We start from the raw sequence: 16,856 nt of genomic DNA, 5'->3' as shown, positions 1-16,856 counted from the left end.
GAAAAGCACAAACACAACTGAATAGCATAGAGTCCCTACATCCAACCAATGTCTTCCATCAGTACAACTAGTCAGTGAAGCGCCTGAGGACTGAACCAGTGTCACAACAATGCAGAAGTGTGTGTGTGTGTGTGTGTGTGTGGGGGGGGGGGTCTAACCCAACAGCAATTAGATAAGGACTAGCTACAACAGTAAAATGATTGATACATTTAGCTCATCAGATTGGAATCGAACAGGCACATTGGCTATCTTTTCAAAAAGTGTATAGTCAAGTTGGCATAGCCACTCACAGAGGAATGTTTGCTGGGGGCCCTCCCAGTAGGGCCCAAAGGCCGCATCCCATCCTGGGGGAGAAGGTTGGCGTTTGTGAAGGGAGGACGTTCAGAACCCCGATGGCCACGTCTGGAGGAGATGGATGGCGCATTGAAAAGATTATTTCTCACTTGACTCCTGCTCAAAACCATTGGATTGGTCGCCATGTTGTGGAGATGCCGGCGTTGGACTGGGGTGAGCACAGTAAGAATTCTTACAACACCAGGTTAAAGTCCAACAGGTTTGTTTCAAATCACTAGCTTTTGGAGTTCTGCTCCTTCATCAGGTGAGGAAGGAGCAGCGCTCCGAAAGCTATTGTTTGAAACAAACCTGTTGGACTTTAACCTGGTGTTGTAAGACGTCTCATTGGACTGGTAACCTGGTGAAAGAGCTCAATTGCCATTCTGTAGAAAATACTCATTTGAAATCACCTCTGCTGACGGGTGTCCAGCCCCCCCCCCCCCCCCCCCCACCAATTGCCCATCATTGGGGCCACACAGCAAACCAAACATGTGCTGCAGGCGTGTGGAAGGACATTGGCACCTTGAGTGCTCCTCCAGACCTACTCTCGAACTGCCCACCGATCCCCCACCTGGTGCAGGATGGGGGGGTACCCGTACCCCTCCCCCCCCCCCCCCCAACGTACGCACCCCGTACCTCACATTCCCGAGAGACGGGCCGGCTGTAGGTGCAAGCCGCGGTGCCGTTGACCAACACGTCCACGGTCTCCGAGTTGCTGGGCTTGTAGTCCACGTAGTACTCCTGCAGCGGGGAGCCCAGCTGCCGCTCGCCCGGGCGCTCTTTCCGCCGCCGCCGCCGGCGCCTCCCCCGCCGCCCCATCAGGGAGCTCTGCTGGAGCTGCTTGACGCTGGCCGGGTACCGCTTCCACGACACGTAGATGACCAGCAGGATCATGGCGACTGAGAGGAAGAGGGCCACGCTGCCCGCGATGATCTTGTGCAGGGAGACGGGCTCCAGCTCCTCCTCGGTGTCCGCCGCCGACTGGTTGGCGGGCTGCGCGCTGGCGGCGGGCAGCAAGATCGCGCCCGAGGGCGCGGCGGAGGAGGAGGGCGCAGCGGCCGTGTCGGTCTGCTGGGTGGTCCGGGGGCCCGGGGGGCTGGTGGGGATGCTGGTGGCGGCGGGGGCCCCCTCCCTCCCCGCCCCGCTGCAGATCCGGTGAGCCTCCACCGCCTCCATCACGTTCTCGCCCTGCAGGGGCTTGGGGCCGGCGCAGATCATGGCGCTCTGCCGGTAGCCCTGGAAGCTCTTGAGCCAGTCGACCAGCGGGCAGATGTTGCGGTTGCACTCCCAGATGTTGGAGGAGAGGCTGACGGTGGTGAGGGCGGCCCAGGAGCTGAGGATCTCCTGGCTGACGGTGGTGAGCTTGTTGGAGTCGAGGTGCAGACTGTGCAGGTTGGGCAGGCAGCGGAAGACGCCGGGCACCATGGCCTGGATCTCGTTGCCGGACAGGTCGAGCTTGTGCAGCGAGCTCCACGTCCACGACATGCCCTGGCTGAACACCCTGATGCGGTTCCACTGCAGGTAGAGGGTGCGCAGGCTGGCCAGCCGCGGGAAGTGCGCCAGGTTGACCTTGGAGAACTGGTTGTGCTCCAGGTGGAGCTCGGTCAGCTTGGCCAGGCCGGCGAACACGTTGCGGGCCAGGCTGCGGAGCCGGTTGTAGCCCAGGTCGAGGAACTCCAGGTTGCGGCAGTCCTGGAAGAGGCGCACGGGGATGGCCCGCAGCGAGTTGGACCTGAGGTGCAGGCTCTGCAGCTTGCGGAGACCCCGGAACTGCTGGCCCTGCAGGGCGTGCATCTTGTTGTAGGACAGGTCCAGGTTGCGGAGGTTGGGCAGCGGGTGGAAGGTGGCGTTGGGCAGCCGGGCGATGCGGTTGGAGCTGAGGATCAGCTCCTTGAGGCGGCGGATGCCGCGGAAGGCGCCCTGCTCCACCGCCTGCACGTAGTTGTGGTCCAGGTAGAGCCAGGTGAGCTGGTGGAGGCCGGAGAACTGGCCGGGCCGCAGCCACCGCAGGCTGTTGTAGCGCAGCGACAGGCCCAGCGAGCCGGCAGAGATGTTGGGCGGGATCTGCTGCAGGGCCTGCGACTCGCAGTAGACGATCTTGCCGTCGCAGCGGCAGGTCCTGGGGCACACTCTCTCAGCACTGGACAGCGCCAATATCAACAGGGCGGGCAGCGAGACCAACGTGGCGGCCAGATGTTTCAGAGAATAGAAACCTGGAGGAGGGGAGCAGGTGGTTTGGAGGGGAGGAGGTGGTTTGGGTTGGAGAGCAGGAGGTGGGTTGGAGGGGAGGAGGTGGTTTGGGTTGGAGAGCAGGAGGTGGGTTGGAGGGGAGGAGGTGGTTTGGGTTGGAGGGGAGGAGGTGGTTTTGAGGGGAGGAGGTGGTGTGGGTTGTAGGGGCGGGAGGAGGTGGTTTGGAGGGGAGGAGATGGTTTGGGTTGTAGGGGAGGGGGAGGAGGTAGTTTGGGTTGGGGAGGAGGTAGTTTTGAGGGGAGGAGATGGTTTGGGTTGTAGGGGAGGGGGAGGAGGTAGTTTGGGTTGGGGAGGAGGTAGTTTTGAGGGGAGGAGATGGTTTGGGTTGTAGGGGAGGGGGAGGAGGTAGTTTGGGTTGGGGGAGGAGGTGGTTTGGGTTGGGGAGGAGGTGGTTTGGAGGGGAGGAGATGGTTTGGGTTGTTGGGGAGGGGAGGAGGTGGTTTGGGTTGGGGTGGAGGTGGTTTGGAGGGGAGGAGATGGTTTGGAGGGGAGGGGAGGAGGTTGGGGGGGGAGGAGATGGTTTGAGTTGTAGGAGAGGGGAGGAGTTGGTTTGGGTTGTAGGGGAGGTGAGGAGGTGGTTTGGATTGGGGGAGGAGGTGGTTTGGATGGGGGGAGGAGGTGGTTGGGGGAGGGGGGATTGGAGGGGAGGTGAAGAGGTGGTTTGGAGGGGAGGGGGAGGAGGTCGTTTGGAGGGGAGGGGAGGAGGTGGTTGGGAGGGGAGGTGATTTGGGTTGTAGGGGAGGTGAGGAGATGGTTTGGGTTGTAGGGGAGGTGAGGAGGTGGTTTGTAGGGGAGGTGAGGAGGTGGTTTGGAGGGGAGGGGAGGAGGTGATTTGGAGGGGAGGGGAGGAGGTGATTTGGAGGGGAGAACAGGTGGTTTGGAGGGGACGAGGTGGTTTGGGTGGGGGGAGGAGGTGGTTGGGGGAGGGGGGATTGGAGGGGAGGTGAGGAGGTGGTTTGGAGGGGAGGGAGGAGGTGGTTTGGAGGGGAGACAGGTGGTTTGGAGGGGACGAGGTGGTTTGGGTGGGGGGAGGAGGTGGTTGGGGGAGGGGGGGATTGGAGGGGAGGTGAGGAGGTGGTTTGGAGGGGAGGGAGGAGGTGGTTTGGGTTGGGGAAGGGGGGGTTGGGAGGGTGGTGAGGGATGGGGGGAGAGAATAAAAAGAACAATTAGACAGTAAAACCTGGAGCCGTCTTCACAAAGTTACAAAGACAATAATAATCGTAAGTAGGCTTCAGTGAAGTTACTGTGAAAAGCCCCAAGTCGCCACATTCCGGCGCCTGTTCGGGGAGGCCGGTCCGGGAATTGACCCCGCCCTGCTGCCTTGTTTGGTATTACAAACCAGCTGTTCAGCCCACTGTGCTAAACCAGCCCCTGAACGATTGCATTGTTTTCAGAGGCAGAGAGAGAGAGAAAGAGGGGGGATATGTTGGGGGGGGGGGCATATTTACTTGGTGAAGACACCCTCTTGATTTGCACCGTTTCCATCTGAGCCTCGGCTGCAAGGAAAGGTCTTGGACTGAATCCCTGACAGGTAGCCCCACTTGGCTGCTTTCTGTCTCGCTCATCATCACCCCCCCCCCCTCCCCCGCCCCCAATAAAACAATCTACAGTGAGCATTCTTCGCCACTCTGGCCCCACCAAACACCCCGACCCTGGGATGAGCTGGGGTGGGCGGGTGAACGAAACTCTTGGAAACAAAACAAAAACAAAAAAATTCACTCACCCATCCTTCTGTCGGCGTGTCCACACTTCTCTTCCCGATCTTGGTCTTGTCCCTTTAGCTCTAGGCTCCAGGTTGCATCACTGTTGCCTCACTGTTTGGAGCGTCGGGGCTTGTAGGGATACATGGGGAAGATTTGAGGTCCCTCTCTTCTCTCCCCCCCCACCCCACCCCCACCTCCCCCCCCCCCCCCACCCACCCAACCAACCCCCTCCCCCCTCCACCTCCCCGGCAGAGACGGATGGCCAGCTCTCTCCAAAGCGCTCTTGTACACTCCTAACGCCCGCTCTAAGGCTGCCATGAAAGAGCGTCGGGGTATGGGCAAGGCGAGCGGTGCCAGCGGGCTAACAACGTGAGCGCAAGCGGTCCTCTCTCCTCCGGCTCCCTCGCTCGGAGCCGCCGGCCGCCCATGGCTGGGACGGTGCGGGAGGGGGGGAGGGGGGGGGAGGGGATTAGTAAAACCAAAAGATGCAGAGCCGGCAAGGCTGCTTGGCGTTCACTCTTCAACCTCGGTCAACTGTGGTTCCAACCCCCACCCACCCCCCCACCAGCCCCATTCCCATCCCCACCCACGTCTGCCTCGCCCCTTCTCTCTGTGTCTCTCTCTTTCCCTCCTTTCTCAGGAACAGCACTGTGCATGCAACTTCACCACCAGCAGACACACACACACATACTCTCTGTCTCCTCTCTCTGTCTCTCTCTCTCTCTCCAACCCTCTTCCCAAACGCAGCGCGATGCCGTCGTGCTCTGGGAGCCCTGACGCGCGTTTCTAATGTTGTAACGCGCGCTGTCTCCCTCCCTCCGCTGTGAATTTCACACAAACAGATGTGCACCCTGCATTAACCCTCCTGTGTGTGTGTGTCTTAAATGCAGCGCATCCTTCCCCCCCCCCCCCCCCCCCCCCCCTCCCGCCCCCAACCACCTTCGTCTTTATTTTTGCTAACAAGATAAGGGGAGTGGGAGGGAGGTGGGTGGAAAGCAAGTTTTTGACGGGGGTGGGGAGGCTGAATTTACTCCCCCCCCCCCCCCCCCCCCACCCCCCAGTGCTGAAAACGCGGCGGGCAGAATTATTCCAGCTCGCTGCATTATGACATGGCCGATTTAAAAAACAAAACACAATTTAAAAAAATGCCTGGCACACCATTCTAGATGATTCCATTTCCCCCACAACCTGCAGAAGTCCAACTGCAACACCCTATTTATTTCATCCACCCCCCCCCCCCCCTCTCTTGTGTTTGCTGGACAGGTCAGGAGGGAGGGCATGTGTGTGGGTGGGTGGGGGGGATAGTGGATGATGGTCCCCGAGTCTTTGCCAAGTTGCCCCCGACAGATGACAATTTGCATTTTGCGAGCCGGGAGAAGATTGATTTTCAGAGAAAGCGCAGAGGCGCTCGCTGCGGGAGTGGCTTAGGGGGGTGGGGGGGGGGGGGGGGGGCGCTGGTGGTGGTGGTGAGCTGTGTCCAAAAGAAGAGAAACCGTAGCCTTGTTTATTCCACCCACCCGGGTTCCAGTTTCCCCTTGCGAATCACCTTGGCGACACGCCACGAGAAAGGCACAGCCAACTCCCCACCCCACCACCACCACCTTTTGAAGAGCAAATCACACCGTTTCATTTTTCCTACTGCTGAAACTTTTTTTCAAACGTATTTATTTAAACCTGCCCCGAAGGCATTCCATCGAATCATTACTTTAATCATTTTAACTGTGATTTCTGTGTAATTCAATTCAGTTCCTATCTTAATTCATTCTGCCCTCTGCAAGGAGATACATATGTATGTTTAACTGTATTATATAGTTTCATGATCGCTGCGTGTTGTATGCAGCGGAGCTGAATTATTTTCGGTGCGAAATCACAAATGGTGATTATTTTTGTGGTTTCAATTAATTGCCAGCCTCTTGAGCCCATCCCCTTCCTCCCTGTGCAAATTGATCTTCAAGATAAATGAATCCCTGACCCACACAGTCATGTCCATTTTTCTCAACTGTGACAGGTAATGGCACTGGCTAGGTAAATAAGTGGTGTGTTTATATTCGATTATCAGCACAGTGGTTAGCACTGCTGCCTCACGGTGGCAGGGACCTGGTTTCGATTCCGGCCTTGGAGCGTTGGACCTTCTCCCCGTGTCTGCGTGGGTTTCCTCCAGGTGCTCCGGTTTCCTCCCACGGTCCAAAGGAGTCCAGGGTTAGGTGGATCGGCCGTACTAAAATCGGCCCCTTAGTGTCGTGATCAATGGGCGGGGGAGGGAGGCGAGGGTAAAGCGCTCTTTCGGAGAGTGGGTGCAGAGTCGATGGGCCGAATGGCCTCCTTCTGCACTGTAGGGATTCTATGAACTCCGGCCATGTGTAGGATTGCATGGGTCGGACAGACGGACAACCTAGCAATGTTTTGGATGATCCCCGGGATGACCAGAAAGGCAACATGTCTTTGATGTACCCTGCCCTTCCCCTCCACATTCAGTGTTGTTCCTTCTTGGTGTGAGACCACCAGAAACCACAAGAAAGCTTAGCCAAGAGAAACCTTCCCCTGCCTTCTCTTCCACTGAGAACCATGGAGTGTTGTCAGTGCTTCCTTCCAGATCAAAGGAGTGAATGAAGGTGGTGATGAGGCAGCCGGGCGCACTTTTGGGGTGCAGCAACTTTCACCGAAAACCGAGGCCCATTCTACTCTTTCAGTCAAACGCAACAGATCCCATGGTCCCAATCCAAAAAGATTCCTCCCAGCGTCCTGGCCAAAATCTATCCCTTGAACAACATCACAAAAACAGATCATCTAGTGATTATCAGGCTGATATTCATGGGAGCTGTCCACGTGCAAGGGGGTCAGTGAGCCCAGTTGGCTGGACGGTCGGTTTCTGAGGCGGAGCCACGGCAATGGTGGGGGTTCAATTCCTGTGCTGACCGCCGAGGTTATCCATGAATGACCTCGTCCCTCGCCTGAGTTGCGGTGATCCTCAGGTTAAATCGCCACCAGTCAGCTCTCCCCCTTCGAAGGGGGGTCACCTGGGAATATGACAACTTTACCATGTGCGAATGAGTTGCCACACTTACCCCGCTGGACGGGCGACTATACCTCAAGTTCAGTACTTTGGGACTTTCTGCGGTTGCGAAATGTACTGAATAAATGTGTGTCTTGGCTTTTTTTTTAAACTTCTGTTTTGGAGTCTGCAATGCTGTAAAATGGCATGGGGTTAAGATCATTGACTCTTGGTTTGCATCAGGGACTTTTCTCGACGGGCAACAGCAAGGGAATACATTGAGGTTGTGAATAAATGCATCAATGGGGAATTCAAACTGCTCTGAGAAAAAAAGAACAAAAAGGAATGTCATGGGGCTGAAGGCTTCAAAAGCATTGCAACCAGTGGTGACACCCTAGATTTAATGCAATGGCAGAGTGATTTTCAGCCCGCATTAGCCATCCGCGAGAATGGCAACATGGGCGCAAAGTTCAATGAGAATCGAGAAACGTGGCGCCGATTTTCCAGGCTCCTCACCGGTGATGTAACGAGAATCTTGCCACAGAAACTTGTGGATCTCATTTAAATAGGGGGCACCTTGGGGCTGTTTAGCACAGGGCTAAATCGCTGGCTTTGAAAGCAGACCAAGGCAGGCCAGCAGCACGGTTTAATTCCGGTAACAGCCTCCCTGAACAGGCGCCGGAATGTGGCGACTAGGGGCTTTTCAGAATAACTTCATTTGAAGCCTACTTGTGACAATAGGCGATTTTCATTTCATTTCATTTCAAATACATTAGCATCTTATTAGTGAGCCCTCCTGCTAGTACTCCCCCACCCCACCCCCCACCCCCACCCTCACTGGATGTTGAAATCAGGCATCCGTGCTACTTTCCGCCGGGGTACTTTGCAACAACTGTGTAAAAATGAGAACCTGGTGACCTCACCTGCAAAGGGGATATTGGAGGTGACCGCTCCGGTCGCCACCTCTCTCCAAGGTGCCAATCGCAGAGGGGGAACAAGAGAGGACCCAGATAAGTGCAGTCGGTGGTCGGGGTTACTTGAGGGGCTTCAGAGTCCTTGATGGCTGTGAGCCTTTAGGTTTAATGGGGTCTGGCGGCTGGTTTGCAGGCAGCGTGCCTACCATGTCCTCCTTGCTGGGCTTGTGGTGATATTACTGCTGAACAATTGCCAGCTGGAATGTGGGTGGGAGCAGGTGGATCCACAGGGTCAGCAAAGGGGGCAACAGTAAAGTCCCTGGGTGGGGTCCCATGAGATGCCATGCTGTACGGGAACAGTGGGGAAGGGGAAACTAGTTGCTTAATTAGCTCCCTGACCCTTCCTTGACGAGTCAATTGTGCCAATTCAATCAGCATTGCAATGCATGAGTGTGCCACTGATTGGCGCCTAATACTTTCCCTTTAAACAACTTTCCCTTCACTTTGTCCCTGTTATTTGATTAAGTTTATTTGGTGATTAGTGTTGGTCAAAATAATTGGAAGCCCAGCCCCAAGCATTGAACTCCGAAGCTAACACTCACATCTCCATAACAGAGAGGTAACACAGATGTGGCCCGCAATGCAATGCGTTATGGTAAAGGTGTTCATCAGTCAGCCCATTCAGGAGATTACGGGTGGCAGTGTCTCATTCCCCCTCCCGTGAGGGTGGAATTCAAATCCATTGAATGCACTCAATTGCCTCAATCCTCATCCTTAGGAGGGTCATGCCACCCGCTGAGGCGATCAAAGGTTGAAGCATTTAAGGGGGCAGCATGGTAGCACAGTGGTTAACACAGTTGCTTCACAGCTCCAGGGTCCCAGGTTCAATTCCCGGCTTGGGTCACTGTCTGTGCGGGGTCTGCACATTCTTCCTGTGTCTGAATGGGTTTCCTCCGGGTGCTCCGGTTTCCTCCCACACTCAAAAGGATGTGCTGGTTAGGTGGATTGGCCATGATAAAGTTGCCCTCAGTGTCCAAAAAAGGTTGGCTGGGGTTACTGGGTTACGGGGATAAGGTGGAAGCTTGGGCTTCAGTGGGGTGCTCTTTCCAAGAGCCGGTGCAGACTCGATGGGCCGAATGGCCTCCTTCTGCACTGTAAATTCTTTGATTCTATGATTTCATTCAGGTGGAGTTGCGAGGGGTAACTGTGGTGAAGTGGCTACTGTGTGACAGGGGAGGGAGTGAGGATCAGTGGAAAGGTACGGGGATGCACATGGGTGGATGTCCTGGATCCTGAAATGGCCGAGGGTCAGGGCATTTTCAGGACACCACCTCATTCACTTTGATGTTCTCTTCCTTTCAGTTTATGATTCTGGAGAATTATGGAGCCGGTTGAACTGGCAATTCTTTTGATTGATGTCAAGCAGCAGCAGTGACATCAATATGCCCCTGCAAGCGGCCATGACCAGTGCCCTGCAGAGGAGGGGGAGGCAGAGCCTGTTGATCTCCCGGGAGCAGGGTGTTATGGGCCAGGGTTTAGAGAGCCCCAAAGTGTATCATGACCCAAGACTTTTACGAGATTGTGGTACGGCCCACTCGACAGGTGTGGTACAGCAGAAATGGAAAAGTATTTTTTAAAGCAAAACAATGTTTATTCTATGAACTCAAGTTAACCTTTTTAAAACATACAGTGAACATCTTAGCAACCATCAATTCAAATACAACCCCCAAAGAATACACCACTCTAAGTAATCCTTAAGCTTTCCTTTTAACATCCATAAGACAAAAAGGACCCTTTGTACAGAAATACATCAGGTTTAACTTCACTACTGAGAACAATTACCACATTGAAATCACCAAATAGACATTCATAAGCTTGCAGAGATTCATACACATCTTGCTGTGACTGCAGTGTCTCCAAAACTAAAACGAAACTAAACACAGCCTGCAGCTGTGAGTCCAAAGCGAAAGTAAAAGCTGACAGACAGCAAAGCTCCACCCACTCTCTGACATCACTGCAGTAATAACCACCCATTTCTTAAAGGTACACCCACTACAGCTGTTCTGTAAAAAACACCCATTTCTTAAAGGTACTCTCACATGACAAGGGCCACAGATGATGGAGCCTCGGAGGAGATGCATCTACACCAGTCTACCACCATCAAAATTCCTCCCTCCAGATGTCAGAGGTCCAGTGTCGGAAAAGACTGCATCTGTACCAGGAGATGGTGGGCCACCTTTTCCAGGTGATGCAAGAGGTGGCACCACATGGGCTGGGAGGTCATCCATTGCCTGTGGCCTTGAAAGTCACTGTCACTCTCAGCTTCTATGCTGGTGGCGATTCAGGGGCACGGTTGACCTGTGCAGCATCTCCCAGTCTGCCGTGCACAAGTGCATAAAGGAAGCGACCAATGCACTGTTTGTGAGTGCCCACATGTACAGCAACTTGGACCAGGGCCAGGTGAGCCAGGACGCCAGGGCCATGTGCTTTGCCTGCATCGCAGGCATGCCCCAAGTGCAGGATGTCATTGACTGCACCCACGTGGCTCTGCGTTCTCATGGGGGCATGGGGCACCATTTGTGAACCGCAAGGGATACCACTCATTCAATATCCAGATCGTCTCTGACCGCGTGGTGTGCATTATGCAGGTGTGTGCCCGTTTCCCGGTGAGCATCCGTGATAGCTACACCTTGGGACGCTCGTAGATCCCAGCCGTTTTTGAGAGTGGGCAATGGCTGGAGAGATAGCTCCTCAGGGACAAAGGTTACCCATTCAGGAAGTGGTGATGACACCAGTGCGGAGGCCACAGACACCCACTGAGACTTGCGATATTGAGTCTCATGCGTCAACGCGTGAGCTGGTCTGCTTAAGATGCAGTTCCGGTGCCTGGACCGATCGGCGGCAAGAGGAAACCTCAGAGGAGGCGGAGGAAGGACCTTGGGCGATGGCCAGGGCCCGCTTGGGGTGCAGGGATAGGGACGCCTTCATAGCCTCTCGGTTTGGGGACGACCAGGACTACGGTGTGAGGACCCACTCACACCATATAGACTGACATCCTCCCACTACTGTGGTGCCTGCTGGAGGTCATCACGATGGTGGCTACATTCGTGGGCAGGGCATTACAGTGGCTGGCTGGACGCTGATGCTCCTCTTATCCCCCTGCGAAACCTCTGACTCCTGCGTGACAGAGAGCTGAACGTGACCTGCCACTGAACCCGGGGGGGGGGGGGGGGGGGTGATCTCGGCGCCCAGAGTGGTTGAACGACGCACCTGAGCTGCTGTTGGTCACTTCTGAGGTCGGGGGTCCCAGTGTTTTTTTTCCTCCACCTATGCGGTCGAGGCGGAGAGGCCCTCGCACAGTTTCAACCCTTGTCACCCTCACGACTGGAGAATGCTGGCAGACATGAGCAGACTGAGCGTTGCTGTGAGGGGCAGGGCACAGGGGGGGGGGGGGGGCGGGTGGTGGATCAATGATGACTTGGCTTTACTAGTGCCTAGGTTCATCCCTGCCCATTAGGTGCCTATCATTTTTTACTCTTCCTTACCCACGTGCTACCTCGAGGTGCGTCCCCAGGATCCACAGCTGAGAATGAGGCAGCCTGCTGACATCCACGCCCTGTTGCTTGAGATGATCTTGGCGGGCGCCCCCTGGGTGCGTCTGCTATTGTGGGTGTGGGCCCACATTTGGGCTGGACACCCCACAGGGTCTCCTGTGTGGAAGGGCCCAGGCTGCGCTCCTGCCGACCTTCTTCCCTTCAGGTGCCCGGAGGCCCTTGTTCTACTCCATGGGATGGAGGGGCAGCTGGAGTGAGATCCTGAAGCTCCACCATCCTCTGCTGTAGACACGCGTGGATTCCTCGGGCTCACCCTCCTCAAAGAGCGTTCGGGTTCTCAGCTCGAGCATGACCTCTGCTGGCTGTACAGCACGCTGAACGCGTGTTCGACAGTTTCGCGAGAAGACCGATCCCCTGCGTTGACGGGTTTTCCCACACTCGGGTCAGGATAGCTCAGTTAACCCTGATCTGAGATAATTGCTTGTGTGAACACGTGGAGGGGTGATTGTAAAAGAACAATGTACGACATTCAGCTGGCTTCCCTCACTGACCGCACGGAAGATGAAGCCCCTGGTGTACACGTGTAATTTGTATTTCGAGATCTGTTCACGTTCTGAGTCGTGGACAACGCATAGAGCGTTAAAAAAGCACAAAGATGTGCTTGTGCCATCATTTTTTTTTAAATACAAATTTATAGTATCCAATTATTTTTTTCCAATTAAGGGGCAATTTAGCGTCGCCAATCCACCTACCCTGCACATCTTTGGGTTGTGGGGGAGAAACCCACGCAAACACGGGGAGAATGTGCAAACTCCACACGGACAGTGACCCAGAGTTGGGATCAAACCTGGGACCTCGGCGCCTTGAGGCAGCAGGCTAACCACTGCTCCACCGTGCTGCTCTGTGCTTGTGTCATCATGATGTGTTCACAGAATCATCTGGATTTAACAGTGCAGAAGGAAGCCATTTGGCCCATCGAGTCTACACCAGCCCTTGAAAGAGCACCCTATTGCAGCCCACACCTCCACCCTATTGCCCGTAACCCCACCTAACCTTTGGACACTGAGGGGCAACTTAGCGTGGCCAATCCACCTAACCTGCACGTCATCGGACTGTGGGAGGAAACCGGAGCACCCGGAGGAAACCCACGCAGACACGGGGAGAATGTGCAGACTCCGCACAGTCACCCAAAGCTGGAATTGAACCCGGGACCTTGGAGCTGTGAGGCAGCAGTGCTGACCAGTGCCACCCCGTGTTCTCTTTGAAATTGAAGCAGGTCTTTTTGGTGGATGGCATCTCGTGATGTCTTGATTGGATCGAACTGGAATGTCGCGTTCACACCTCTTCCCTTCCCTTCCGCAATCCTTCTGAGATTTCCTTTCAATCCAGCCTTCCATCCCTTCTATCTTGCCATGTGACAGTAAGGGTCATACTCAGCCACAATTTGCGATGAATCTTTACTCACTTGGAAACTATGGGAACAATGGATTGTCGGCACCAGCAGTTAGTTTACAGTCATTAGAACACCCACCCACGATAATGCTATCGACCTGCCAGTCTCAAGCCACTGATCAAACACATTTGCATTTAAAACACCACTTTGCTGCCAGAGATTATCCTTGCCTCGTCTATTTTGGGACAAAGGCTTGCTGTTAAAGACGCGCGGTTTCCCTGAAGCTCCTGAGCTTTCTTCAGTAAAGTTAATTTTCGGGCCGAGACTGACCATTTCCCAGATGTGCTTGGGCATGTCCCAGGCCATTGTGGCCCTGTCCCAAAGGTTGCAGGCAGTGCATTCTGCTGCCAGGCATGGGAAACACCATTGGCTGCGAGAGTGGAAACCCCAGGTGTTACATGGTGGGTATCGAAAGAACATTTTAAAAAACGGTAGTGTCCTTCACAGTCTCAGGATGTGCCAAAGTACTCTGCAGCCAATGAGGTACTTTTGAAGTTACTGTTGAAAATGCGACAGCCAGTTGAATTGATTTGATTTATTGTCATGTGTACAGTGAAAAGTATTGTTCTGTATACAGTCCAGACAGGTTGTTCCACACATGAAAAAACATAGGACATACGACAAATACACAATGTAAATACATAGACACAGGCATCGGGTGAAGCATACGGAGTGTAGTACTACTCAGTAGAGAAGATGTGTGGAGTGATCAGTTCAGTCCATAAGGGGGTCATTCAGGAGTCTGGTAACCACGGGGAAGAAACTTTTTTTGCACTGTTAGTGCGTGTTCTCAGACTTTTGTACCTCTTGCCCGATGGAAGAGGTTGGAAGGGAGAATAACCCAGGTGGGAGGGGTCTTTAATTCTGCTGCCCGCTTCTCCCAAGGCAGCGGGAGGTGTAGATAGAGTCAGTGAACGGGAGGCGGGTTTGTGTGATGGACTGGGCGGTGTTCACGCCTGTCTGTAGTTTCTTACGGTCTTAGGCCGGGCAGTTGCTGTGGTTTAACCAGACAAGATGCTGGATAGTTTGTGCACAATGAGGCCCAACAAACACTAACAATTTAATGATCAGATAATCTGTTTAAACTATGCTTGTTGAAGGGTAAATATTGGCTTGCGCAGTTGGCAAAACCCCCCTGCTGTTAATTGAATAGCATCACGGGCTCTTTTACCTAGAGGACAGACAAGGACAAAGTTTAACCCCCTGTCTGAAAGGCAGCACAGAACTTTCTCAGTAAGATGCCAGCATTGATTAGGCACTGCAGGCTTTTGAAATGGGTTCATATGTTCGGCAGATAGAGGAGCAGATTGTGCCCATTTGTCCCATCAAGTCTGCTCCACCATTTGTTCATGGCTGGCCTCGTGGTTTGACCCCATTACTTTTTGAATCGAAGGGGGGAGGCCACAAGAGGTGAAGGATGATAAGGAGCATTATCCCGACTGCTCACATCATCGACGGGGAGGTTTCAGGGTCAGAATTGTCAAACTCACGAGAGAGTCATGAGAATAGCTCCAGCAGTGAGGGATAACAGTCACTTGGATGGACTGGAGCTACTCGGGTTTGTTCTTGCTGGAGCAGAGATTTGATAGAGATGTTTAAAATTATGGAGGGTTTGGAACTTTTTTGCTGGACCACCTAATGGGGAGGAAAACGCCATGGACCACTTATGTGGGGCAGAGACCCCTGCACAATCCCACTGTAAAAAAATGCATCAGAATTAATGGGAAGAATGACGATCCCATTTCCCATGGCGGAGCAGCCTCGAAGCTCCACATGGTCTATTCTGGCACACTCAAAGAGATTGCACATACTTTATTCCTCTTCGGTTATTTACTGTAATAAATGTAGGTGCACTAATATTTTAAAATTACATATTATAAGTAAATTTATTCAGGCACGAAACAAAGCTTGAACATTTTCACATCACCAACCTTCCTTCTGCAAGGAAACACATATATTTGAAGCAGCAATCTTCTGGGAAAATAATACCGATCTGACATCCAACACAGCCAAACTTTTGCTGAGATAGATTGTTGCTGCTCGCGCTCAGGACAGCGGTAAGCATGGGGCCACTGTGTCACCCGAGTGGCGAGGTGAGAGTGCTCACCGCCCCGGGGGGGTCTCCCATAGACCGGACGTTGCGAACGACTGGTTTCAGCGGGAAATGAGACTGAACTGCTTACAATCAGGGAGGGTTGGATAATCAACGGGCCCAGGGCCAGGGTGACTGATGGCATATTCTTAGGGTTCGGATTGGCCCGAGAGATCAATTCCATCACAGATTCCCTGCAGTGCAGAAGGAGGCCATTCAGCCCATTGAGCCTGGCACCGACCCTCTGAAGGAGCCTCCTAGCGAGACCGGAATTGAACCCGGATCCCTGGTGCTGCGAGGCAGCAGTGTTAACCACTGTGCTACAGTGCCCACACCCCCCCCCCCCAAATCTTCATTTGGAAAATTGGGATTGGTTAAATACTTTAAAAAAACATTTTTAAAATATAAATTTAGAGTACCCAATTCATTTTTTTCCAATTAAGGGGCGATTTAGCGTGGCCAACCCACCTGGCCTGCACACCTTTGGGTTGGGGGGTGAGACCCGCGCAGACGTGGGAAGAATGTGCAAACTCCACACGGACAGCGACCCAGGGCCGGGATTCGAACCCGGGTCCTCGGCGGCGTGAGGCAGCAGTGCTAACCACTGCGACACCCTGGGATTGGTTGAGTACTTGAAGAAGAAATATCTGCAAGAAGAAATATGTGCAGGAGTGGAACGAGCTGCGATGCCCTTTCTGAAGAGCTGGGTACTGTAAAACACATTGCTGATTAAAATTGAAGATGCGGAGAAAGGAGGGGGAGAGGGGGCGGGAAAACTGACAGCGGGGAAGAAAAATAGCACTAATGATTTTCAGCAACTATTCTCTTTTTTTGGCCTGCTGAAACACTTACTGGGGACTGGAGCCTACAAAACCCGCGAACCTTCACTCCCCACGTTCCCTCAGCCACGCAACCTGTATCACCCTCCCTTGGCTCGAGTATCAATTATTAACAATCGGGTCACAGCCAGGGGAAGCGGGGGTGGGGGCGGGGAACAATATCATAGAATTTACAGTGCAGAAGGAAGCCATTCTGCCCATCGAGTCTGCACCGTCGCTTGGAAAGAGCACCTACTTAAGCCCACGCCGCCACCCTATCCCCGTAACCCAGCACCTAACCTTTTGGACACGAAGGGGCAATTTAGCGTGGCCAATCCACCTAACCTGCTCATCTTGGACTGTGGGGGGAAATCAGAGCACCCGGTGGAAACCCAGGCAGACAGGGGGAGAAGGTGCAGACTCAGCACAGACAGTCACCCGTGGCCGGAATTGAACCCGGGTCCCTGGAGCTGCGAGGCAGCAGTGCTAACCACTGTGCCACCATGCCACCCCAAGGGGAATGCCAGGAGTGGGATAGAAGAACCCACGGTTGTAGCTTTTCTCCAGCACCAGGCTGAGATTGGGCATGTTCGAGCCACAGAATGGGTTTGGCTTCTTTTTTTTTTACAAATTTCACTTTGGCCTGTCATTAAAATGGACGAGGGAGGCTCTCTGATGTGAAAATAAATGTCTAAGGGCGGGATTCTCCAGCCGCGTCCGCTGCCGACCCGAGAATCCCGTCCCAGG

The 16,856-nt window shown here is 54.0% G+C and overlaps 1 protein-coding gene across 1 annotated transcript in view; it reads right to left on the bottom strand.

Annotated features, from left to right (window-relative positions):
* Window positions 1-4,464, bottom strand: part of LOC140396869 (leucine-rich repeat transmembrane neuronal protein 4-like) — a 153,174-nt gene extending 148,710 nt beyond the window's left edge. The window contains exons 1-2 of the mRNA XM_072485667.1: window positions 4,307-4,464; window positions 970-2,546 (exon numbers count right to left, since the gene is read on the bottom strand). Coding sequence (XP_072341768.1) covers window positions 970-2,546; window positions 4,307-4,310 — 1,581 coding nt within the window. The 5' untranslated portion in view covers window positions 4,311-4,464. The remainder of the gene's footprint in view (window positions 1-969; window positions 2,547-4,306) is intronic.
* Between the last annotated feature and the right edge of the window lie 12,392 nt (window positions 4,465-16,856).

Source organism: Scyliorhinus torazame, chromosome 20 (genome assembly GCF_047496885.1).
Source record: "Scyliorhinus torazame isolate Kashiwa2021f chromosome 20, sScyTor2.1, whole genome shotgun sequence".
NCBI lineage: Eukaryota > Metazoa > Chordata > Chondrichthyes > Carcharhiniformes > Scyliorhinidae > Scyliorhinus > Scyliorhinus torazame.
This window is presented reverse-complemented; position numbering and strand designations above follow the sequence as displayed.